Here is a 25084-nt window from a genome sequence, read left to right as displayed (position 1 = left end):
AAATATTACGCAAACTGGTTGGCCGTCACTATCAGCACGATCACGGCGCATCAAGAAGATAGCTTTGAATGTGAATAGGCGCGGGAAATCTGAAAGGAGCTGCGTGGGGTCGGAGAGTTGTGCGCTATAATCTCCAATAATGTGCGTGTTTCTTGTGTGCATGATGAGTGTATTGCGCATGCATGTTTTATGGATTGTTTGTGTCCAGCTGAATATCGAGTTCGTTAAGTTAAAAGTCATGTTGGCTGATGGGCACGTCGCGCTAAAACGGAGAGGCTCACGCATGCAACGGAGGTTGTTGCAGTTGATTAGTTGGGCTGCTTGCAATGTGCATTCATGTTTGTGGCTAGCCTATCTGTTAAATGTGGCAGTGAACAGCCATGCTGCTTTTTAAATCCACCATATGCACCCAGTAACTGTGATTTTAATGACCATTACCCCACGCTGCAAAATGTTACATGTAACATGTGACACAGCAGTGATGTTGCGGCAACCATTTCCAGGCATGGATGCCACAGATCTAAGTGCCTTTGGTTTGGTGTGTGGTTGCCACTTACTCAGCGCTTTGGCAAGTAATGTTTCAAGGAATCAGAATGGGCCGATCATGACTTTAAGCAGAAATGACCCAATCACATTACCAGCACATTCTATCCTGAATACAGTTTGTTGTGTGCATGCAACATATTTAGTGTATCAATGTCAGTTGGACATCTTGCGCTGTGAATGGCCGCTTCACAGATTGGCCACTGCCCCTTGTTCTTGATCATTTTCTAGGTGTGTATTGAGGAGATTGTGTTTATGCTGCATTGGCTGCTTCTTGCTTTCTCAGATGACTTTTGTTGTGACATTGTGATGTGTGACATGCTTTAAGTTGCATCATTAGGAATCAGGAGAGCTGGAGTATAGTTTTGTATATGTGAACTACTGAGCTGGCAATAGCCCACTATTCAATGCTTCCAAATTTCAAATGATGCAAATACTTGCCACAGACTTATTTGATACCATTTACAGTTCTTTCCATCACATACCTGACAAAAGCCTGTAAGGAACTGTTTTGTCACTGAGAGTAGTACTAAGTTTAATTAGGAATTTGTATGCCTGCATGCATAGCATGGTTTGTGTGAATTTCCATTTCTTAGAACCCTCATAACCTAGAGAGCAAATGGCATGATTCTAACTCTGATTATCACAGACCACCCTTAACCTCCTTTCCCATTTCAAGCTAAGATTTATTCTTGTAGCTGACTCATAAAATGATTTTCATTGACAGCAACTTATGGAATGCAGTCATCTATGTGCTGCACACAAGTGTACGCTGTATGACCTTTGTTAACATGTTAGGATTGTTTGGCTTGGTCATGCCCATCAAATCAAGCTATCATAATTTTAAGTACACCATGCATATTTAATTCAGCCATGTTTTTTATAGACAGGCAGTCAGTGTTGTAGCTTTGTTTTGATTTATTTCAAGGTTTATACATTTTGTGTCTGTTGGAAAGCCTTGCTGGAAGGAAAAGGGACCAAACTGCTGCACCCAGTGATAGTCCAAACATATAAGTGAATTGATATACACCTGGCTGGATATCATCACTTCTCATACATACTTCCAATGTATTTCAGTTAGAGCTCATCTTGCTTCAGCATGCATAAAACCCCTTTTCTCAAGATTTACTCCAACTTATTGGTCAGATTTCTTTCTGAGATCAGCACCCATGCTAAGGGCCTGCCTGTGTGACCCCTTACCTGACCATGACCGCCCTCTGGTAAAACTCGGGCTGAGTGCAAGATTGTGCAGTGAAATCTGAGCATGCTGCAGTGCTTGGCAAAGTGTACCCTGTCCTCCTACATCACCTGACCTTAAGTGACTGCTGCCATCAGCTGCAGGCACCCTCAGTCTGGTGCAAGTACTGGGCAGCTAAAGTGACTCGAACCCACCCCTCCATGGGCTGGTGAATTAGAAGTCAAGCTCTCTAACTAACTGTGATGTGGAATGGACAGATATTGTAAAATATCTGTTGTTTTGTCAGCTGTTTCTGTGTAAAATGACAAGTGGTTTGCCTTCTGTCATGATATCTAAACCTGCAGCAACAGGAAGCCTTTCTGTGTAAAATGACAGGTGGTTTGCCTTCTGTCATGATATCCAAACCTGCAGTAACAGAAGCCTTCCATGGAATATTTGAGGGATACTGCCTTCAAACTGGTGTCTGGACACCACCGGCCTGAATGGTGGACCTTCCTGTCTAAGCTTTGCATTGTTTGCCCTCTTGTCAGACACCAAGATCAACACTGCAGCCATGGGCAAGGAGCAAAATGTCAACAAAATCGATGACTTTGTCAAACTGGAGAAGATTGGAGAGGGTAAGAGCACCTTTATTTGTCTGGCACTCTGCTGTGCTTCATGTACATCATAGTTGAATTGTTTTGCAATATTGTCTTACAGTTGTAATATTTTTACTTGTAATATTTCTATTATCAACACTTGCACACTGCTTTACTATCTTGACTTCTCCAATGGTTAGTTGCTGTGTTCCAACTCAATTGGTTTTCTTGTCTTTCTTTTGTGGATATCAATACATGGGTAGTTAAAAGGACCAGCTCATGCTTTAGTTAGCCTGATGCCATAATTGCTGTTATCTTTGGAAGCTTCTAGGCTCTAGGTTTCCAGCCCTTCTTCCACTGCAATATCCTGTCACTTCACATTGCCCTCTCAAAATGACATTGTGACCACCAACCAGGCACCCATTCCCCACTGTAACCCTAATGCACCACATCTGTGCCCCACATTCTTTTTGCTCTCCCCCCCCCCCCTCCCATCCCCTCTGATAAGGTAGCCAAGCATATGGTAGCAGTGTAGTACCTCTTCAACACGCACTGAAGCACCACCATATGCCAGGCCGTCTCCGTCTATTTTTGTCCCCAGCCCGTGCCATAACTGGCGTCATTGGCTATCCCATCTGAAGTTTCTGAAGTTTTCTCCTTCATAACACACTTTGCACATGCCTCGCCGTCCCGTTTGCGCCGCGTAACATGCTCCCCTGGCGCCGCGTGGCAGGAACGTACGGCGTGGTCTACAAGGCCCAGCACAAGACGACTGGCCAGATCGTGGCCATGAAGAAGATCCGGCTGGAGACTGAGGAGGAGGGCGTGCCGTCCACCGCCATCCGCGAGATCTCGCTGCTGCGGGAGCTTGTCCACCCCAACATCGTCAGCCTGGAGGACGTGCTGATGCAGGTCGGTCTCCCACCCGCCAGGCCGGTCTTCCGCTCACCAGGTGCTCTCCCTCCCACCAGGTCGGTCTCCTGCCGGCCAGGTCGGTCTCCCTCCCACCAGGTCGGTCTCCCACCCGCCAGGTCGGTCTCCCTCCCTCCAGGTCGGTCTCCCTCCTACCAGGTCGGTCTCACTCCCGCCAGGTTCGTCTCCCTCCCGCCGGGTTGGTCTCCCTTCCACCAGGTCGGTGTCCTTCCCGCCAGGTCGGTCTCCCTCCCGCCAGTTCAGCCGGCCGAGCGATGAGGCCGCCGCAGTGGCCGTGACGTGGTCCGTAGAAGCTCATCCCCTGAATGTCGTGAGTTGATGTGGGATCTCGAGCCGCGGAGACGGCTGCTCGGCGACCTGGGACGGCACGTGGGGCCACAATCGGTCTGAAACGCCGTGGCATCAGCGGCCGAGGCTGTCAGTTACGCAGGGTAACCGGAGTGTAATGTAGATGGTTCAGGCGAGAGCCACCATTGGTTCAGGTTCATTCCATCAGGTTCATCATCAGGTTCATTCCAGCTCTGCGGTCTCGCTGGGGCGCGGCGCCACGCCCCCCCCCCCCTTCCCCCCCCCGGCGTCTGTTCAGCGCCAGCAGGGCCCCAGGTCGAAAGCTGCTGCGACGGGCTTCATGACCTTGTGAAGCGGTGAACCGGTGATAAAGGTTTTTTACGGTCTGTCCTCAGGCAGACGTGTACTTTTGCGAGCGTTGCTGATATATCAAATCCGACCACATTTACGTCGCGGTCTTCAGCGAACCCTTGTCATTCCCCACTGTCCACATGGCCAGTATGGTGCACCCCATGTACGATGTTTTTGCATTTAGCGAAGTAAAGGTCGTCTGCTAAGCGATCAGTGGTGCGGAGCTCATCACCGAAGTGAAGCTTATTAGTGAAGCAGTAGCGTATCTTGCGGCGAAATTTAGTGCACAGGACATAGTTGCTATTTTTTGTTGCTTACTGCTAACAGGTTTTCGTGCTGACCAAGCAGAATGATTAGCACGCAGGGTCTAAGGCGCCGTTGTCAGCGTACTGGAGCCATCAGTAGAGCTAAATCTTAATCCAGCTTAAGGTCGTCCATGCCATCCACAGTGCGACAGTGCCGTGTCTCACCAGTGCGGGCTTTCTCAAGGCGGCTATATGATCCTTGCGAACTCTCTGAGTCCTCTGCTTTGTTGGGGGATTAGCCTTTGGCATCGCGCGAACATTCCTTTCAGGCACCTCCATCCTGGGAGAATCGCCACCCATTCCGCACTGCGAGTATTTGTATTGCTCTTATACGGAATATGGGCCACCCTAAGAAGCAGAGAATTGATGGGGGCGCTGCAGCACAGACAGCGCACTGGAGCTGAGCGCTGCGCATCTGCGCATGCGCGGGACGGGGACAAGTAAACAACACGAATGGCCCGTGACGAAGTGGTCATGAAATCCTGCGGTTTAAAACCGCCATCGTTATTGTCAACATCGTGCAATGTTAATGCCGACCGAATCATCCCGTCCAAGCGGATCAAACCGCGGCCTGGCGAGAAGGAGTCGCCGCGTGCTGCTGCACCCCGCTCGGGGCTGGTGTGCTCTGCCGGCGTCATTGGGGGCGCGCTACCCATTGTGCCCGTCTGCCCGGCTCTGCGACAGATGTTTGGAGTAACCCACCCCGGAGCGTGTGCTGGTGTCGCGATACGACTTCGATGCAAATGTGCGGCTTTTTTAGCCGCGGTGTCTCGATTTTTAGCTAAAAATCGTGTGATGTCACACAGGGGCTTGCTGTTTGCCGACGTGTACCTTAAGTCCATTTGATGCCCGCCAGCAGCATGGGGCTGACTGTTGACACACTTATGTTACCGAGGTGGATATGAAAGGAACAATTTGGGCTCTATAATGTAATGAAAACATCTAATATGTGAGACGTAATACCCGACCTACTTTTACGATCACGTTCTTATAATCTAAATCCTACGCATACGAGGTCACCCAATCCAAAACCATCGCTATGGTGGGGATAAAACATAGTTGCGCAGTCCACAGCCGTTAAGCACCAAACCACCACCGTCTTGACGGTCCTGAGGTAGCATACTGAGAGTTGGGCCCCTCGACATCGGAGCTCTGGGGAAGGGGGGGGGGGGGCTGCACCAGGGCCGCCGGCGTCTACGGGGTGTCGTGCGCTGCCGGGCTCCGACGTGCCGCACCGGACCCCCCGAGCGGCGCTCGCATAGTCGTCACAGTCGTCAGAACAGTCTCGGTGTGACGGTCACCTCGCCGGACGGTGGACGCCGCGGCCGCGTCTTAACCCGCGCGGCGGACGTCGCGTCAGTCGGGCGAACACGTTCGACGTTGAGGTACACCAGCCATGCCGCCGTCCTGACGACGGGAGTGCTGCAATCCCGTGGAACTCCGCGTGCCTGGCGCGCCGCCGCCGGCTTGCCGAGACCAGCCTGGTGACACGGACGGCGGCTCACGTACGCTGCTGACCCTCGTCCACTCCCTCCGCAGGAGAAGAAACTGTATCTGGTGTTCGAGTTCCTCTCGATGGACCTGAAGAAGTACATGGACTCGCTGGGCAGCAAGCAAATGGATCGGCAGCTTGTCAAGTCCTACACGTACCAGATCACACAGGTGAGCACCGTGCCAGGTCACAGAGGTGAGCACCGTGCCAGATCACACAGGTGAGCACCGTACCAGATCACACAGGTTAGCACCGTGCCAGATCACACAGATGAGCACTGTACCAGGTCACACAGGTGAGCACCGTACCAGATCACACAGGTGAGCACCGTACCAGGTCACACAGGTGAGCACCGTACCAGATCGCACAGGTTTGCACCGTACCAGATCACACAAGTGAGCACCGTACCAGATCACACAGGTTAGCACCGTACCAGATCACACAAGTGAGCACCGTACCAGATCACACAGGTTAGCACCGTACCAGATCACACAAGTGAGCACCGTACCAGATCACACAGGTTAGCACCGTACCAGATCACAGAAGTGAGCACCGTACCAGATCACACAGGTGAGCACCGTACCAGATCACACAGGTGAGCACTGTACCCGATCACACAAGTGAGCACCGTACCAGATCACACAGGTGAGCACTGTACCAGATCACACAGGTGAGCACCGTACCAGATCACACAGGTGAGCACTGTACCCGATCACACAAGTGAGCACCGTACCAGATCACACAGGTGAGCACTGTACCAGATCACACAGGTGAGCACCGTACCAGATCACACAGGTGAACGCTTGGCAGGCTAGTGCAACGGGAGAGGACGGAGCATCGTGCGGTGGCCAGATCGCACAGGCGTCTCAAATGCTGAGGATTCAGCTGCACCGGAGTGGGCAGGTGAGGGCCAGTGACCGGACTGAGGCTGCCAAATCACACAAGTGATGACTAGCTTGCTGGGTCAGTCAAGTGGACACCACACTGGCGGTGTTGCTTGGCCACCTGGGTGGCCTCACTGCTGCCGGACCGAAATGACGAGTGCCACGTGGACCGGGCGGTGTTTGCCCGCCTGTGAGAGTCGGCTATCAGAATGCCACCATTGGAGGACGGCGTCGGACCGCGCGTCCGCTTCGAGGATCCAGGCAAGACTCCCTGAATCCGGACAGGTATCCAGCGCGGCCACTTTGCGGCCGCCAGATCCGCGAGTCGGCGTCCCCGTTCATGCGCCACTGAGCGCAGCGCTGCCGACGTAGATCTGGTCTTCTGTTCGGATCAGATCTGATTGATCAGATCTGGATCTGACTTCGTCGTGCGTTTGGGAGTTAGAGCTATCGCAGGGGATGCACCAGCGAGCGAAATACGCCTTGCCCAGGATTCGAACCCTGCGCCTCAGCCGCGTGGCTGGTGGTGTGGTGCAGACGCACAACTCTCGTTCCAAAAGGACTCGCGCGGCGTCACAACTCCCGTGTGTGTGAATACCACCTCTGCTCCTCCCCCCCCCCCCCCCCTCCCCTGGAGGCACATGCGCCTGCCGAGCCAGCACCCGACGCGTCCACCGGCCAGACGCTGTCCCGCCGTTGTTTCTCAGCGGCCCTCGCTCTGCCGCTCCCTCCTTTTGTCCTTTCATTCCCTCCCTCTGTCCTCGCTCCTCCCCCCCCCCCCCCGCCCTCTGTCGTCTCGCCCCCTCCATCTGTCCTCTCGCTCCCTTCCTCTATTTGACCTCACCTCTACGCTGTCAGGGACCCCACCCTTTCACCTTGCCTGACTTCTTCAGAATGCCCTGTTACCTGGCCTTATTTGTCTCCTTTGTTTCCATTTTTGCACCCCTGACCTGACCTAGCCCCGCCTGTGCTGCCACGGTTCCATCTCTTGTGGCTAGACCCAGGTCTTTTTCGCCAGATCAGAAAAGATCGGATCGTTTTGGGATGTCAAACTAGAAGAATCCCTTCCCATGACCTGACCAGCCCTGACCTCTTCGCCGCCAGGGCATCCTGTTCTGTCACCAGCGGCGCATCCTGCACCGTGACCTGAAGCCGCAGAACCTGCTGATCGACCGCGACGGCGTCATCAAGATCGCCGACTTCGGGCTGGCCAGGGCCTTCGGCGTGCCCGTCCGGGTGTACACGCACGAGGTGAGCGTCGGCTCGCCTGGCGCCGTTTGAGCAGGCAGCGGCGCTATGTGCAGGCTGCGTTTGACGTTGCCGGCCGTAACCTGCCGCGAGCCCGTGGCGGCGGCTGGCTGGTGGGAGTTGTGCGACCCTCGGACCGTGGCCCCCGGCAGTGCTGTGTCGGAATGTGAAGTGCTCTGTTGTGTAACTGTGTCACCGTGTCATGACTCTGGTGTCATACTGTAGTGCTGTGGTGTGTTTGACGCCCTGATGTAGCGCTGTTACCCTGAGTTGACGGTCCGGCGCCAGGGCGTCACGGTCGTCACGTGGCATGCGCCGTGTTGCGACCCTGCAGTGCCGCTTTGTGCACCCTTCAGGCCATGACACCCTGGCGTCGTAGCGTATCCTTCTGGTGCCCGCTGTTCAGCAATTGTGGCCTCTTACCGTTTCGTGACCCTGTAGTTTTGAGCTTTAAAAATCCGCAAAACATCAATCGGTCTCTGATTGCCAACGTGGAGGTCGCGGTGAAAAGTTGGCTGCATGGGGCTTCTCTAACAGCCTCCGTACCCTGTGGTGCCCTGTTTGGACCTGCACGCGGTGACCCTCGAGCATCATGTCGTGACCGTTTTGTGCTGTGTTACTCACAGGTGGTGACCCTCTGGTAATGTGGTGTGACTTGCAGGTGGTGGCCCTCTGGTGTCTGCCGTGACGGCCTGATATTGTGTAGTGTTTTGGAGGTAGTGGCCATCTGGTGTCTGCCGTGACGGTCTGGTATTGTGTAGTGTTTTGGAGGTAGTGACCCTCTGGTGTCTGCCGTGACGGTCTGGTACTGTGTAGTGTTTTGGAGGTAGTGACCCTCTGGTGTCTGCCGTGACGGTCTGGTATTGTGTAGTGTTTTGGAGGTAGTGACCCTCTGGTGTCTGCCGTGACGGTCTGGTATTGTGTAGTGTTTTGGAGGTAGTGACTCTGGTGTCTGCCGTGACGGTCTGGTATTGTGTAGTGTTTTGGAGGTAGTGACCCTCTGGTGTCTGCCGTGACGGTCTGGTACTGTGTAGTGTTTTGGAGGTAGTGACCCTCTGGTGTCTGCCGTGACGGTCTGGTACTGTGTAGTGTTTTGGAGGTAGTGACCCTCTGGTGTCTGCCGTGACGGTCTGGTACTGTGTAGTGTTTTGGAGGTAGTGACCCTCTGGTGTCTGCCGTGACGGTCTGGTACTGTGTAGTGTTCTGGAGGTGACGTCCCATGGTATCGTGCTGTGACGGTCTGGTATTGTGTAGTGTTTTGGAAGTGGCGTCCCGTGGTGTCACGCTGTACGGTCTAGTATTGTGTAGTGTTCTGGAGATGACGTCCCGTGGAATCCTGCTGTGACGGTCTGTTATGTGCTGTAGAGATTCTACAGATGGCGGCCCCATAATGTCCCGTTGTGACTGTCCGGTACTGTGCTGAACCACAAGCTCTTCCCTCTGGTGCCGCGTTAGTACCACGTGACACTGTGCTGCGACTGTGCGCAGGTGGTGACCGTTGCGAGCCGTGCTATCCCCCGCGACGTGTCACGTGTGACGTGACGTGTGACGCCGTGCCCCGGCCGCAGGTGGTGACGCTCTGGTACCGCGCCCCGGAGGTACTGCTCGGCTCGCCCCGCTACTCCTGCCCCGTGGACATCTGGTCCATAGGTCAGTCAGACCCGCCAGGCCGGGTTGAGCCGCGGCCCGGCCAGGCCTGGTCTGGTCCTCTGCACGCGGGCTGCTCTGCCCCAGTGGGTCTGCTGTCGTTTGGTCATGTGTGATCCGGCGTAGGGCTTCTTGGTTTAGTTTAATCGTGTGGGCCGCTTTTGATCGTGGTACATCCCCGTCCGTCATCGTGCCCGCCACCCTCCCCCCTCCCCCCGCCCCGCCAGGATCTCGGAAACGGCACGCGGTCGCCATACTGTAGCTGGGTCTATACGTTTGTGCTGAGTATGGCCCGAAGGTTGCATGTTGCCGGGCTCAGAGTTATGTCATAAATGAGATAAGCCTATCCTGCGCGTCCAGTCGCGTGCGTCACCGTGGTGGTGCTGGTGGTGCAATCTCCTGGTGGTGCTGGTGGTGCCATCTCCGCCCCATGCCTGACTGCGACCGCTGTTTATTCATGAAAATACGGGACGTTGCGGTGAACGTCGTATTACGTCATGCAATTTCAGGCATTGTTCCGTGTTTGCATGCATCCCCTTGGCAGATCACGAAAACATGGCTAGCGACAGCCACAATCTGCGGCCAATGACTGAAGCGTGTGTGTGCGCGTGCGATCAGCGCGCCATATTCAAAATGCTCCGTTTATGTTTTGAGCACGCGAATCGTTTCGAATGCACGAGATGTGTCCGTGCTCGCATGACTGCGCTCGTCCATGCTCATCCTCGTCCGTGCGGCGTGCTCACCGGCTCCGTCCTCCTCCGTGTTCATCCATGCTCGTCTTCATCCTCGTGCGTGCGGCGTGCTCACCGGCTCCGTCCGTCCTCTCGCCAGGCACCATCACGGCCGAGATGATCAACAAGCGGCCGCTCTTCCACGGCGACTCGGAGATCGACCAGCTGTTCCGGATATTCCGGTGAGACGCCGACGTGGCTTGTCCATCCGCTCGTCCAGCCAGGCCGGGCTGGCGGCAGGGGCTGGCGATATATGTACACATATATGTATATATATATAAAGTGCATACATTTTTGGTGTTCATGAAATTCCCATGGTGGAGCTCATGAAAAGTATCGATCTTGAACTTTGCCTGAAAGTTAGTCTTCACCTCAGAGAACTTTCAGGCCATTGTTGAGCATAGCATGCAGTTCCTGTCTGTTGAGTGTTGCGCTGTTGTACCGGGTCCAAACAGTCCGTCCAAGCCTGCCAGCGGACCACTGTGGTCGCCTCTTTATCAGCGTGCCACGTGCCGCAGGACCCTGAAGACCCCCACTGAGGAGATCTGGCCCGGCGTCAGCGAGATGCCCGACTACAAGTCCAGCTTCCCCAACTGGACGGAGAACCAGCTGGCCGACAGCGTCAAGGGCATCTGCCCGGAGGGCCTTAACCTGCTGCAGGTCAGCTGGTGACGAGCGCCGGCCGCCGCCGGGTCGTAGCGGGGAGGGAGGGGAGGGTGGGGGGCTGTCCTCCGGAGGTCTGCTGACGGTGACTGTGTGGTTGTATCAGTGTGGAGGGCGTCGAGGCGCGTGCGGTCAGCGCAGGTGGCGTCCGGGCCGTCAGTGATCAGTGCATGGGGGGGGGGGGCTGTCAGTGATCAGTGCATGGGGGGAGCTGTCAGTGATCAGTGCATGGGGGGGGGGCTGTCAGTGATCAGTGCATGGGGCACCAGTCCACTGCGGGTCACGGCAGAGGCGGCCAGTCTGCTCCAGACCAGGTCAGGGTCCTCACTTTGCTCCTGGCCAGTTCAGGGCTCTCAGTTTGCTCGTGGTCAGTTCAGGCTTCTCAGTCAGCCCCAGGCCAGTTCAGTCTGCTCAGGTCAGGTCAGGGTTCTCTCAGGTCAGGTCAGGTCAGGTCAGGGTTCTCAGTCTGTCCCAGGCCAGCTCAGGGCCCTCAGTCTACTCCAGGCCAGGTCAGGGTTCTCAGTCTGCTCCTGGTCGGTACGGAAGCCCACCCATCCCAGGCCCGGGTCGGTGTGCTGCGGTCCCGTACAAAGAGTTGGTTCGCCCCAGGTCGGAGCAGGGGGTGTCTGATTGCCTGGGGTCAGCCTGAGGTCAGTCCGCACCGAATCGGTATGGGAGGTTTCGGTGCACCGTGGTCCAGTCCAGTCCTGGGTGCAGTCCAGAGTGTTCAGCTGACTGCAGGTCAGCGCAGTCAGCAGGTTGGTCTCAGTCCACCGCTGGTCGGTCCAGAAGGGTCAGACGGGTCCAATATGACCTCAGCAGTTCAACTCTCTGAAACCACATTTAACAGCAACGAGATTCCCAGATGGTAGTCCAGGTCAGTACGGGTGACCTGAGCTGATGTTTGATTCCAGGAGACTGCACTGTATGGTGTGATTAGACTCCTGCACTTAGACCCCAGGAAACACTGGTGCACAGCCTTGTCCTGCTGCGACTGTGCTCTGACCCTTGCCTAGCCACAGGAGACGCTGGTGTACGCTCTGACCCCTGCCCTGACCACAGGAGACGCTGGCGTACTCTCTGACCCTTGCCCAGCCACAGGAGACGCTGGTGTACTCTCTGACCCTTGCCTAGCCACAGGGGACGCTGGTGTACTCTCTGACCCCTGCCCTGGCCACAGGAGACGCTGGTGTACTCTCTGACCCTTACCTAGCCACAGGAGACGCTGGTGTACTCTCTGACCCCTGCCCTGGCCACAGGAGACGCTGGTGTACTCTCTGATCCCTGCCCTGGCCACAGGAGACGCTGGTGTACGACCCGGCGAAGCGGATCTCCGCGAGAGCCATGCTGAAGCACCCCTACTTCAACGACCTGGACAAAACGTCGCTGCCCGCCGACAACTGCTGAGCGGGTCGTGTTGCGCTGCGCCCCCCCCCCCCCCCCCCCCCTCCTCCCCGCCGGCCGCCGGCAGCGCGGTGCGGTGCGGTGCGGGACTGGCGGCGAGGTCGACGGATGCCTTGCAGCGCGGCCGTCGTGCACGCTGCGGGTATGTCGCGTCTCGTGAGTGTGACCGTGGCGGCGGCGGCGGAGGTGGCCCCGGGGAGCGGCGGGGGACGGAGCGATCGATCGCCTGTGTCGCCTTCCACTTCTCTGGCTTTCTGTGACGGTCCCCGCTTGGTGAGGCCCAAGCTCCCACCCCCGTAGGGTGGCTCCGAACGTGAGTGTGAGTGTGCGTGCGGATCCGTTCGCGCGCCCTCCTAACGACTAACCTTTAAACACGTCCTGTCACCGGGCCTGTGGTGGCCCAGTGTGTGTGACTCCATGTCGGCACCCCGTGCGCGTAGGCTGGAGGCGCACCGATCTCGCCAGAGCGCGCGCGTGTCGGGGGCCGCGGTGGGGTGCTGCTGGTGTCGAGCGGACCCAGCAGCGGCCCACAGCTGCCGCTCCGTGACTGCTGTCTGTCGCCTGTGGCGATCGGTGTGAGAGGTGATGCTTTGATGGGAAGGAACGTTTTGTTAATATAGACTGGCGAGACTGCTGCTTTTTGTTGGTTGATGTCGCGAGTTTTAAAGATGTCGTGCTCTCTCTGTCTCTGGATTTGGCCCGGCGCTTCAAGCCATGTGCGCTGGGCGGCGAAGGTGGGAACACGTCTTAAAATCGGAGCAATGGGAGACGATCTCGCCTAAGTCGAAGCTGAACCAGACTGGCATCCACAGTGACGGCGCCAGTGGTGGCACCGGACCATGATCCCTCCGCTGGGGGCGTCGACGGTGGTTGCGGTGGCTCCCTGGAAAGTCCGACCGACAGCGAAATGTCAACGGGGGGGGGGGGGGGCTGTCGTCGGGAGCATGTGGCTTAGGCCAATCGCATCTCACGAAAACCTACCGAGAAAAAAGGACATATTGTGTCGACCGCAACAACAACAACTCGGTTCTTGGAGAAGCGTGGCAGGCTGGTGGCGTGCTCCGTGTTCGCGGCGGCGTCGCCAGTCTTCGGCCGAGGGGGTAAGAAAGCGGTTGGGGTGGCGAAACAGCGCGCGGTGCGGGAGAAGCCACGCCAATCCACCCACATTTCCCCGGGCTTTGGAAAGTCTCCGGATTTAGTGGGTTTCGTTTTGAGACTAGGCGAGCGGCCGCTGTCCCGCTGCCCTCGCTTCCTTGTGGCGGCGCATGTGGCCATGCGCGCCGCGCGGAAGCCGCTCAGAACGCTGTAACTTCTCCGGTGACAGGCTTTCTTTTTTGTGAAAATCATACTGGCTGCAGGTGAGTCACACCCCCTGGGCACTAACGCGGCAAGGCGTGGTTGAGGATTCAAACCAGGGGCGTCTCCAGGTTTCCACCCGTGCTGATTCTGATGATGATAGGGTAACTAACCCCCGTCGTGAGAGGCAAACCTATGATTTGGCGGACTCCCCGTTCCAACAACGCATCGTTCATGTCTGCAGCAGGGAACAAAGGCTGAAGGACGAGCGGTCCCCCCCTCTCCACGCAGGCGACCACCTGATTCAAACGCGTCGGTTCTGTTTGGTGATAAGCGGCTCGTGTGGAACGGGCCCGGTGGCAAGGCGTGGCAGGGACGTAAGAATGTAGAATGCTGAGGGCAAAACCCTGTTAGCATTTTCATTCCCATTCCTACTTCCAGGTCCTTTCCTCACAACATGTAGAGTTCGACCAAGCTCGTTCCGCTGGGTGCGCCCCTGCTCCCCAGGTATTGCTCCTGGACGCGCCCCTGCCGCCGCACCGCCGCCAGTCGAGCACTAACAGGCGGCGCGCTGGTGTCGCGCGCGGGGTCCGCAGACTGGGAGCGTACTGTGAGTCACGGCGCAGGCGTGACGGGTGCGATGTCGGAGGGCCTTTGACGACATGGCGAGGGACACCGTGGACGGCATGATGTGGGTGCTGATGACATTCCTGGCGCTGGGTTTGAGAGTCGGTAAGTTGGCCGTTGGAAGGAAACGTAGAGGTGCGCCCCGTCGGTGCAGCGTTTTTTGGCAGGCCTTTAACTTGGCGATGCGTTTCCCGTGTGCTGCGTCATTCGAATGCGTTTGTCGGCCAGTTGATCTATTGTAACGCTTGCGCGGTCCAAACTGTGTGGCATTCGTGCCTGTCCACGATCCTCTGGCAGACGTGTACACGCCGCCACTCCTGCTGCCGGCCGTTACCGACGGCGGCAGGCCAGCTCAGGTGCACGAAACCGCGCGAGACGGACTGCCTAACCCCGCCCCGATCCCACCCGTCATCAGGAAGTCGGACTGGAGACATCCATCCACGCCGTGTTTGATGCCTGTTGACAGCTGGGGCGTATGCAAGGGGATACTGGGATTCCTACCTCTCCCCTTTTTCGAATTTGTACACGCATTGCTATGCTTTCGAATGAAAGCATAGAAATGTGTCCTATTTTTGAAAATCAAGTGGCGATAAAAAAGATAAGTGCGTGTGATGTGGTTCGCCATGCAAAAAACGCCACGAGCCTGCGTCGCTTCCAAAATAGGGTTGTCAGTCAATTTTATGTCTCCCTGTTGCGAAATCCTGCATACGCCCCCGGTCGTTACGACTGTAACGGCATTGCGTTTCTCCATGGCTCCGTGCGGCGCGTGGGCCGCTGGCTCCCACGGTCGGTGCGTCTGGACGGGAACCAACGGAGCCCAGGCCTGAGGGCACGTGCCGTCTGGCCTGTGAACAGCGGGCTGCTGGACTGAGACCGTGTGTGGTCAGGAACTACGGGTTTTCGGAGATGGATGAGTGGCTGGGCGTGGTGACTTGCTGATCCCTTACACTGGAATGTTTCACATTTGAAAATATTGAAGCAAGCATCGGATGTTTTGAAACAAACTCACTTACAGCTGTTGATACACTTTTAAGTGGAAAAGACTGCTCTAGACAGCACAGTTCTCAGTTTAGTAAATATGCTCCTCCACGCGTCATGGTTTGATTACGTCATTGTACATTGCGCGACATTGATTGAGAGCCAATTGACGGTCGTTATATCTGGAAATCGCGCTCACAAACGCCAGCTGTGAAGCCTTGACGATCATATTTTTCTTTGCCTTGATCGCCGCATGTCTTACTGAATGGCAGCATTTGTGAGACGTCGTTATGACGCCATGAATGCCCAGGCGACTGAAATGACTCTCCCCGATACACTTCCCCCATTTTAGCAGGCGTGTAGCTCAGAAACTAGGTGGCCTTAAGACGGGCAAACCTGTGAGCAGCACCGAAAGGTCTTCAAGACAGGCATTTCAGCTCAAAATCCCATCTAAATGTGGAACGCTCCCTTCAAGGGGAAAAGCGTGCGCTAGGCAACACTATGTCCCTGCTTAGTAAACATGGTCCCTGGATCCGTCATTTTTGATTACATCAGCATACCTTGCACGGCATTGATTGAGAGCCAGTTGATTGATTGAGAACCAATGAAACCGTCACGGCTTCACGCCTGCCACGAGTTCACGCCGGCCACGGTTTCAGCCTGCCACGGCTTCAGCCTGTTACGGCTTTAGTCTGTCACGGCTTCAGTCTGTCACGGCTTCAGCCTGTCACGGCTTCAGTTTGTCACGGCTTCGCGCCCACCAAGGTGTAATACTTAGCACTTCGCGCGAAAGTCTTAGTTTAACCGTGTAAGGAGAGACTGTCCTGTTTTTTTTTTGCCTGTTTTTTTTCTCGCAGTTATGAACACTCCAGCGTTTGTGACCGTTTCCGCCTGCTCTACCGGTGCTGATCCGTGTATAGCAGACGTTCATTGGGCATTAACGACACATTCAACACGTAAAGGTTTAGGGCCAACACACCGCTCACGCGGGCTGCCTCAGATCCATGAATCCGAACTTTGATTATCACGAACTTATATTCCAGTTGGGAAGAGGCTAAGCGTCGCACAAAGACTACCTTTTCTGGGCATAATCGGATGACCTTGATGATTCTGACATGGCTGTCGAAATAGAAGACTAGTTGATAAACTATACAAAACTGAAGAAGATGAATTTTCTCAGCCAACGCCACGCGCTAAATCCCATGAGAAGCACACGTCTGCTAGGCTAGGTTGTTTGGCCGTCCGCTCGCTCCTCCCCCCCCCCCCCCATAATTTGTACAAATGTGCATCCCTGGAGCTCGCTTAAGGTTACAACATCGTTACCTGCATTAAACATCGTCTGGCGTACGATGGTCTCCCCATTTTGCCATGCTTTACTGTGCCTTTTGATTATGTTGCGTGTAATGTCCTCGATATTCTTTCGTTTTATCTCCCGTTTGTTTATTTTTTAAAACAAAAATGACTGCTTGTATAGCTACATTCATAGACCCTTTCCGCACGGCGGTGGGTAACCCTGTGCCTACACTGTATTAATTCAATTTTCCTATGTTTTTATGTCACCTTTACCGTAGATACCTCGCGGTGAACTCATCTGAGCGCCCTATGTTCATTATTTTGACGTCACCGGCAGCCCTTACCACGCTTTATGTTCCGTTTGATCCGCTTCTGTTCTAGCCCCGGCGTCGGCAGCCATTCAGTGTTACGTGTGCGACAGCTCGAGCCAGATTGGCTGCGCCGAGTTCCTCTCTGACACGTCGTTGCTGGAGCCGCAGTCGTGCGACAACGTGTACGGCGCCCAGTACTGCGTCAAGATGACGCAGGTGTTCGAAGGTACACGGACGTACCTCTGGTACACGGACGGACCTCGGACCTGGCGGCCGCCGGCGCCACTAACCAGCTGACTGGGGGCAGCCTGCGTCCTAGTGGTGGTGATGGTGGAGGCCTTGAGCATGGGTGCTTCCGCTGGTGGTAGCTGATGGTCTGTGGTCTCGCAAGGTGACGTCTAGTGAAGTGTTCGCAGGCCGGTGGTGCTGGTCCGTCATTTTTCAGATCTCTGCAGATTGGGGGATAAATTTCGTAGGCTGATTTCAAAGAGCAAAAGTTGTCAATTTCAGAACACGCAAACCGTCAAAGTCCACTTCCAGCGGCTTGAATTTTAGATGCCGGTCACAGCTTTCCCCTGGAACCACTCAGTGGTTCTCAAATTAGTGTCATGCAGCAAGCCATGCGCAAACTAGTATATATTCAAAGAGGTTAGGGCTGGACCGTAACGTGGTGGACAGGGACACCAACAAAAAGTATTTCAACATTGCAAACGCTCACCGCTGGACCAGAGTCGCACGTGACAAGAATGCTGGCTCATCTCCCTGTGCAAGCTTCGGGCCGCCGATCTGAGCATTACGGGGCCGTCTCCGATCCCCATCGCCCTCTCATCTGAGCACTAGTGGGCCGTCTCCGATCCTCATCGCCCTCTCCTGCTCCAAGTGAATGCACAGGAAGGCCTGCGACGAGCGTTTTAAAGGGAGATCTTTCTGGCTTGTCAGAGCACCCATTTCGCTATCATATGGGGGGGGGGGGGAGGAGGGACAACGACACGGATTTTACCTCAGGTCGCACGCATGCCAACTAACAGAACTGCAGTCATTCTGATGTGTCACAGGTAAGAGCCCCGGCCCCAGGATGAGGAAACTAACAACCATTTCCTCTCAGTGCGACGGAGTTCGGTGGAGCTCTGCCTGCAGCCTGCGGAACTAACGCTTCTGAGAGTTGGCACAGATGGCAGCACTAGCACTCATGCTCGCTGACTTGTCCATCTCTTCTGTCCTCTGCAGCCCTCGCCATTGACTGTTACCAGTGTGACACTGTTCATGACATGGCCTGCGGCGAGCGATTTGACACGGGGAGGGCCGAGAGGCTCGGCAACGTGCCCCGCTCCTGTTCAGCGGTGTATGGCGCCGCGTACTGTATCAAAGCCACAGGTATCTTCGAAGGTACGCCGGCTCCTCGTGCTCACCGCATGCCATCTCACTGCATGGTGTACTGCACAGTGCACTGCATGTCTCCGGTGCACCTCGTGCTCACCGCATGCCATCTCACTGCATGGTGTACTGCACAGTGCACTGCATGTCTCCGGTGCTCCTCGTGCTCACCGCATGCCATCTCACTGCATGGTGTACTGCACAGTGCACTGTACTGTCTCCGGTGTGGTGGTTCTTAGACGTTGCATGAGCTCTACTTTCGGATGGATCTTTTTTCTTTTGAAAGTGCCTGTACCTAGATCTGAGTGTTTCATCGGCGTGGTTATTTTGTTGTCTTGGAAAAGACAAATCAGCATTGCGCTCATGACGCATCATTGTTTATCGTTTGAAGCTGGGCGTGGGTATTGTATGCGATCGATTGAGTGAACTGTCGTGCCCTGTTGTGCTGCCACGTATGTCAATGCCATTTGTGGCATTGATCTGACGTGGTCTCTTGGTGTCTACGGCGGCAGTTCTGATATGGGCATTGGACGTGCTTTATTTATTTTATGTTTTGAAGGCCGCTGAACGTATTTTCTTGCATGAAATGTACCTCGTACGTTTTCTGACGTGAAAGATCGCTTAAGTCAATCGGTCTCTTATTTTGCAATTGCCTCCATTTATTGTTTGTCTGGCGGCGCACAATGGCTCATGATGGTATAACGTGATCTATGCATACATCGATTTGTAACATTGTCATCTTATGACGTTAATACGGAAAGGCCGTTGAGGTTTCCAATAGTGTGGCTGCATTTTTCCGAAAAAGTGAGTCATAAAAATGCGAAAACCAGCTGATTGCGCTGAAGCAGCGCAATGCACGTTGTCGTGGCACCCTGTCAACGGCCAGTCAGCTACTACAACAGCGTAATTAACGCTCAGGGATTCTATGGATTTACTGGGATTGAAATCGACAGTCACGTCGCATGTTGTAGTCCCAACCACTCGGCCAGTGCGCAGCCTGGGAATCAAGTTGTTAGCCATTCTTGGCCGTGAGGCATTTTGTTATGAAATGCCAGGAGTCATACTCCGCAGACGTATGTCTCCGTAGTCGATGACCCCGTCGTTCGTTTATTCACTCATGCGAGCGGCGCGTCTGAGACAATATGGCGGGCGTTGCAGGTCAGCTGGGCACGAAGCGGTTCTGTTCGTCGCGCAACTTCGGCGATTACTGCGAATGGGTCAAACGCCCTGGCGACGCGAACACGTACCAGGCGTGCGTACTTACATGCGGCACATCCGCCTGCAACAGTTCCGCCAGTCTCCGCGGGGCGGCGCTGCTTGTCGCCATGACGACGGTCTTCGGTTTGGTGTGCTGGCTGCAGGTGGCGCGATAATAGCTAGTTAGCAGCGGTGCGTTGTGGATATGCCAGGCAGAAAATCTCTGCTGAGGCAGAATGTTCGCTGCTGGGACAATATGTACACTGGACGATTATTATCAGTTGCTGAATCTCAGAGATTAAAGGCATATTGTGACGGACTCTCCCGACCAAATGGATGGCGGTCACCTGTGGTGCATTGCATTTCGCAAGTGTAGGCGTCAATTCTAACCATTCCATGGAGCTGGGATTCTCATGCGCAAATGCCATGATTTGATGCTTGTTCAACCCGTCACTATGTTGTGCTAAAACCTTTCGGTGACTTTGGAAGTGCTTGTCGAATGCAGCTGTAACATTTTTTATAAGACTTTCCAGCGACATTGCAAGAGGTCGCGCGAACGTGTTTTTAGCTTCTTGAAGCAGAGTTGGTAAACGTGAAGTTTGAGGCGTGTATATGATCTGCAATTCAAAACACTCGCATAGGCACTGCTCACCCTACAGACGACTTCAGTAAAGCTCGCCAAGCCCAGCTACCGGTTTGTGCTTACCTTCGCCGTGGCTCGCGTAATAAATGAGACGTGTATGGACGGCTGTAAGCGGACATGTTTGCTCGTGCAGCGCATGCCTTGCGCTGCTTCCCACTGTCGTGGAATGCGCACGTTGTAACGCTCCGCCATTGTAACGATCCGTCCAATGGATTCTTCTGAACGTTCGTCGATTATTAGGAAATGCCAGTAGATAATGAAATTTTTGAATACACATATTTTGTCGAGGTGTTTGAGTTTGCTCCGCGATGAATGGAGTGGATGGTAATGCCAGGCGAACCGGCTGTTCTTTCGAGACGTGAAACGAAAGGCTTCATTATCTGCCTCTGAAGACTGTGTCCCTAACGGCGCTGATTGTGACCAGAGGCTGTGATGATGATCACAACCAGCGGCTGTGACACGACTGTTTCACGGCGGGTTGTAACACGGCTGTGCTTGACGGCTGTGGCTCAGTGTCGTCAGCCGCCCCGGTGCGTGTGCCCCCGGCTCGGCGGAAGTGGGACGTGTGCAACAGGGCGCGACCGACCTTGGCGGCTGCACCGCGGCCACGATGCCTGGACAGTTCGCGGCGCTACCCACCAGTGACGGCAGACACCCACCGGTGACGGCCGGCAGCTAACAAGTGACGCCTGATAGTCACCGGGAGACACCTGACGGACTGGAACAGGGGAGCGGCGAAGAGGAGCGGGCCCGGGGCCGCCCCTTCCCCTAGACCGGGATTTTAGTTTCGTTTTTCCCATACATGACTCGAGACAAAAATGAAAAATTCATTGTGAGGTGTACTCACCGCCCCCCCCCCCCGTCGAAGAGTTCTGGCTGCGCCTTTGGACTGGAGTGACATCTCACAGCCGTCGGGTGTTCCTCTGACGGGGCCCGGGCGGACCTGACAGCCGCTGGATAACGTCCCACAGCCGGCAGTAGTCTCGGCCCCGATGTTGGAGTCGGTTGTCTCAGTAAGCCAGATGATTGTCCGGCATCCCTGACTTAGACACGGGCGGTCAAAAAAACATACCATTGTTTTTTTTTGGCGAATGCTAGTTTCTTTGCAATTTGAATGTGGCAGAAGGTTCACAGCGTTTAAAGAGACAGGCTTTGACACGTGCGCGAGTTTTGACGAGACCTTCGGTTCGGTGGTTCCTCCCTGTCCGTGTATGAATGGTCTCCCTGCGGTGAGATCTTGCGGTGATTATGCGACATTGGTGTGAGATCAACTCTTTCTGGTGCAACGAAGCGCTGTATGAAACCTGGACTGGTCCCGCAAGCATACCGTCAAGGAGACCAGAGAGGGACTCAACACCCATCTCGGAGAGCAGTGGTTGGCTGGTTCTTTAATGCTGAGTGCTCACTGCGTTCTTCGGACCAAAGTACCTGCTTTTTTGCTTTGGGAATACTCGGTGTTGCTGGCATTGGTGTTAACAACACACTCAGCACTTGAACTAAATGGGGTCGCATGCCTTTCGTCCTGGTGGGAGTGGTGGACACCGCTGGGAGTTGAACCCAGTACCTTTGGTTTCCCGTACGCCTAGTGGATATTCGAAGCATGCTGTATTATGCAAACTCAAATCGAAAACCGGCTTTACACTAAAAATAGCAGACATTGAATGCGTGAGCTTAATGTGTGTAGCAACCTGCAAGTGTATTCAAAGGTAATCAAAGACACGAGATACGAAGACGAGGAAGACATCTGGGGCACCTCATGGACTGGCTGGACAAAAGCTGCACTAATTAAAACCGAACTGAGCTGCAGCTACTAGCTGCCAGATTCGGACGTCGAATTTCGTTAGTATGTTGCTGCAGACGTTTCGTCAAATGTAGAGATTGGTGCTACAAATAATTCAATTGTGATATTTTCCAAGACCCAGGCCTTCCAAAGGACAACGGTGTTAGCTTACGTATCTCTTTTGTCGAGCGCCATGCGCATGGAGATGGCACGATACATAAAGTTAATGGAACGGTATAAAACTGAACAGATAAAAAACAAATCATCATGGATATGCAGTCAAACGACACGAAATTATCAATCCAAGATGATAAGGTTGAATTCTGCCTAATGTTCCGTAGCCCAGCTCATAGTCAGCTGACTCGGGCACCTCAGGCCTTGCCTGCATCCATCTTCGGTCGGTGTTTGGTCATCTGTGCTCGGGTTTTGGTCGGTTGGTGCAGATCATTAGCATTTAGAATGCGTCGTTGCCCAAGCAAAGCATCGCATCAGGCATGTCGTTGGCCTCAGGTGGACGTCGCGAGCGGGGGAAGGCATTTTCAAAACCAGTTTGGGGGACGTGAGAGCGAGATAATGGCCGAACTACCCGCAAAGTACGCTAAGAAAGGGGCTTTTACCCGACTTTGACCCACTCCTCTCTCAAAGCTGGAAGGGCCACGAGGACTCCCTCCCCGGTCCCGGAACTGAATGCCGAATCACACCGTTGGCTGAGAGATCACTGAATAGTTGGCGAATACAGGTGGCGCGTTGAAGACCTCGGAGACACTGCATTTGACATGGGCACCAGCGACTTTCCTAAAGAAATCTCCAAACGTGTTGCGGAAACCGCTTTGAGAAATGCGTCATTGCTCCTTGGCAAGCAAAGCTTGTAGCGAAGGCCCTGTCCACACTTCTCTAATGGAGCAATGTCAAGTAAAAGAACAGTTTTTCGCGAAGCGATTTTCTGGTGCGACGCGATCCTGCGACCCTGTTAATGCAAGCTGTGAAATGTCTTGTTGCGTAGGCGTGCAATGGCAGTGACCTTTTCGTTACCTTCATGTCGCGTGGAAGACAAAGCTTATGTCTAGCTTGGAGCCTAGCTTGGTAGCATTTTACACTCTGTGACGGACCGTTAAAAGCTATTGCCTGAAGCCTCTGTTGGGGACGATCTCGTCTTCCGAAGAAATTCGTTGCGTTTCAGCCCATTTCCCGTCCATCACTGTATCTCATTTCCTTTATCACCTACCACTAACGACCGGTTAACAGCCCCATAAAATAAAAAAAAAACAGGCAAACAAGCTCATTTCCAGCGTTTCCGCATTGCAGGCCGTTCGGGATCTCAGGATCACATGTGTCCAGGGCAGAGTGCAGGGGCTGACTCGCACGAGGGCTACTGCCATCCGAATCCGTTATAATGGGTTCGGTTTGTTTTCATATTGTGCCGAACGGTAAACGTACAATACTGGCGCTATCAGCATGAGCGGTTATGGTACGTGCACTGACCGAACCCCGTGCTCGCTGAACCGACCGCGCCCCGCGCCGGCTACACCCACAGGTGGGAAGCAGTCAATGCCAGGCCACCAACCGGTCACTTACATTAATAACGGCGGCCGCTTCCGCCAGCAGGGCATGATGTGGCGCATTCCGCGTCGTCGTTGCCAGCGCTCTAAACGCTGGGCAGGCGAGGCGGCCAAGGCTTCACTGCGGCCGCATGTAATCGCCTGTGCTGCGCAAGGTTTCGGTGTTTTCACTTCGCACGGAGCTTGGATGTCGGCCTTGTCCGTCGCTGCCGCCTCAGCCGCCTTCCAGCACGTACCAAGAGCCGTGCGGGCCCATCTTGGGGCCCTGGGCGGTCCCCGCTGCAGCGACGACGTGTGCTAGGATTGTGCGCGTTTTGAGAGACCGCCTGGTCGGACCCAGGCGATAAATTTTGTTTGGGTGAAAGCAACGCTGATAGCAATCGTGCATTTTCAGTACATGTGAGAACGTTGGTAGTTGTCTACAGAGGACTTATAACAAAAGCAAACAAAAACAAGCGTTGAACTGTGTTTTGGGTGGCTTTGAACTTATTACATGCAGTGTAACGGCCAGGCTCAGACTGCCGGGTCGTAGAGGGCAAATCACACTTTTGCAGCGCGTGTCATGCTTGCCATTCCGCACTTGGGTCGTGGTCGGTGAACGGCACTGAACCCTGCTGACCTCTTCTTACCTCTACTGACCGCTGCTGAGAGATGAGACGTCCCGCCGCAGGTCACGACCCCCATGTAATGCATCATTGTTTAATCTTGTTTATACAACTTGGAGAAATGTTCTGCCGGGTGATTTTTCATGTTCTTTACCCGTCAGCTATATCAAAGCTCGGTTCCAAAATATTTGTGCATTGTACACGACAAAAAATTGACAGTGAGCAAATCTGGTCATTTATTACGGTGTCGACAAGGCATCCCAGCGCCGCGCTGCCTGCTTCATGATCACGCGGTCCACACCCTCCCTCCAGGTCTGCACCAGCACCGTTGATGGTGCGGCCCTAAGCGAAGCCAACCGCTCTTTGATTTGATGCGTTTAGGCTGGGTAAAGCGACTACTGCATGAACTGGATCAATTTGATCCAGGCGAAGAGGAGTACGTAACGCACTGTTGCTGCGTTGATCCTTCTCTGCGTGACCACTAGGCAAAAGCAAGTTTTCAGCCCCTGTCACACGTTGACATTGCGTACAACTCTGGTCGAACTGGCGGGGAGGGTCATGAGAAGATGGCCGAGTTTGACGACTTCAGGGACGGTTCCCGCACGCTGTGCCTCCCGTTGTGGAAAACAGACAGGAGAAGGGGTATAAGTTAGGCACCAGGGGGCTGTATTTGCCCCCTTGACAGATGGGAACGGGTGGTTCTCCCTTGCCGCTCTGGTGGCGCTAACCCTGGGCGTCTCCGTAGGGAGACATGAATGAAACTGTGTCCGTTCAGGTTAAATGAGTGATATCTTACAACATGATTAACTTAAAACAAAGCCCATTCGAAGCTGCATGTTTTGACTTGTACTATGTATTGAAAAACCGTGCCCGGCGGATAGGGACATTTGTGACCTCTTACAAATTTGCCAGCGCGTTGCGAAAATAAAACGACGCAATGTCCGCGAAATCTTCAGCACCATTTTTTTATGCACGTATCCAAAATCTTCTCGTGGGCGGACGATTGGGTGGGGACTGACGTTAAATGTCCTTCGAAAGCTGCAAGCCTGGACCCAATTTCTGCGAAATCGCCCAGTACCTACCGTAAACCTCTTGGCTCAGCCGCCTTGTTCCCGTTCCCTTTTCCTTGGCTTCGTCCCAATATTTCCTGGGATCT

At 54.4% G+C, this 25084-nt stretch overlaps 2 protein-coding genes across 3 annotated transcripts; both read left to right on the top strand.

Moving 5' to 3' along the window:
• Positions 1-63: 63 nt before the first annotated feature.
• LOC119089692 (cyclin-dependent kinase 1) lies at positions 64-12285 on the top strand. Its single transcript, XM_037212503.1, has 9 exons — positions 64-141; positions 2272-2358; positions 3053-3231; positions 5736-5858; positions 7677-7823; positions 9389-9470; positions 10299-10380; positions 10717-10858; positions 12161-12285. Exons 2-9 carry the CDS (start codon positions 2295-2297, stop codon positions 12266-12268), a joined length of 927 nt encoding a protein of 308 aa, XP_037068398.1. The 5' UTR covers positions 64-141; positions 2272-2294; the 3' UTR covers positions 12269-12285.
• Positions 12286-14117: 1832 nt separating this feature from the next.
• LOC119094111 (U-scoloptoxin(05)-Sm1a-like) lies at positions 14118-20274 on the top strand. Of its 2 annotated transcripts, none has more exons than XM_037217190.1 (3): positions 14118-14293; positions 17998-18156; positions 19303-20274. In XM_037217190.1, exons 1-3 carry the CDS (start codon positions 14224-14226, stop codon positions 19515-19517), a joined length of 444 nt encoding a protein of 147 aa, XP_037073085.1. In that variant the 5' UTR covers positions 14118-14223; the 3' UTR covers positions 19518-20274. The 2 variants fall into 2 exon arrangements, with proteins under 2 accessions (XP_037073085.1, XP_037073092.1); XM_037217197.1 differs by lacking the exon at positions 17998-18156 and adding an exon at positions 16841-16996.
• The last annotated feature ends 4810 nt before the right edge of the window (positions 20275-25084 follow it).

Source organism: Pollicipes pollicipes, unplaced genomic scaffold (assembly GCF_011947565.3).
Source record: "Pollicipes pollicipes isolate AB1234 unplaced genomic scaffold, Ppol_2.1 Scaffold_1600;HRSCAF=1878_pilon_pilon_pilon, whole genome shotgun sequence".
Taxonomy (NCBI): domain Eukaryota; kingdom Metazoa; phylum Arthropoda; class Thecostraca; order Pollicipedomorpha; family Pollicipedidae; genus Pollicipes; species Pollicipes pollicipes.
This window is presented reverse-complemented; position numbering and strand designations above follow the sequence as displayed.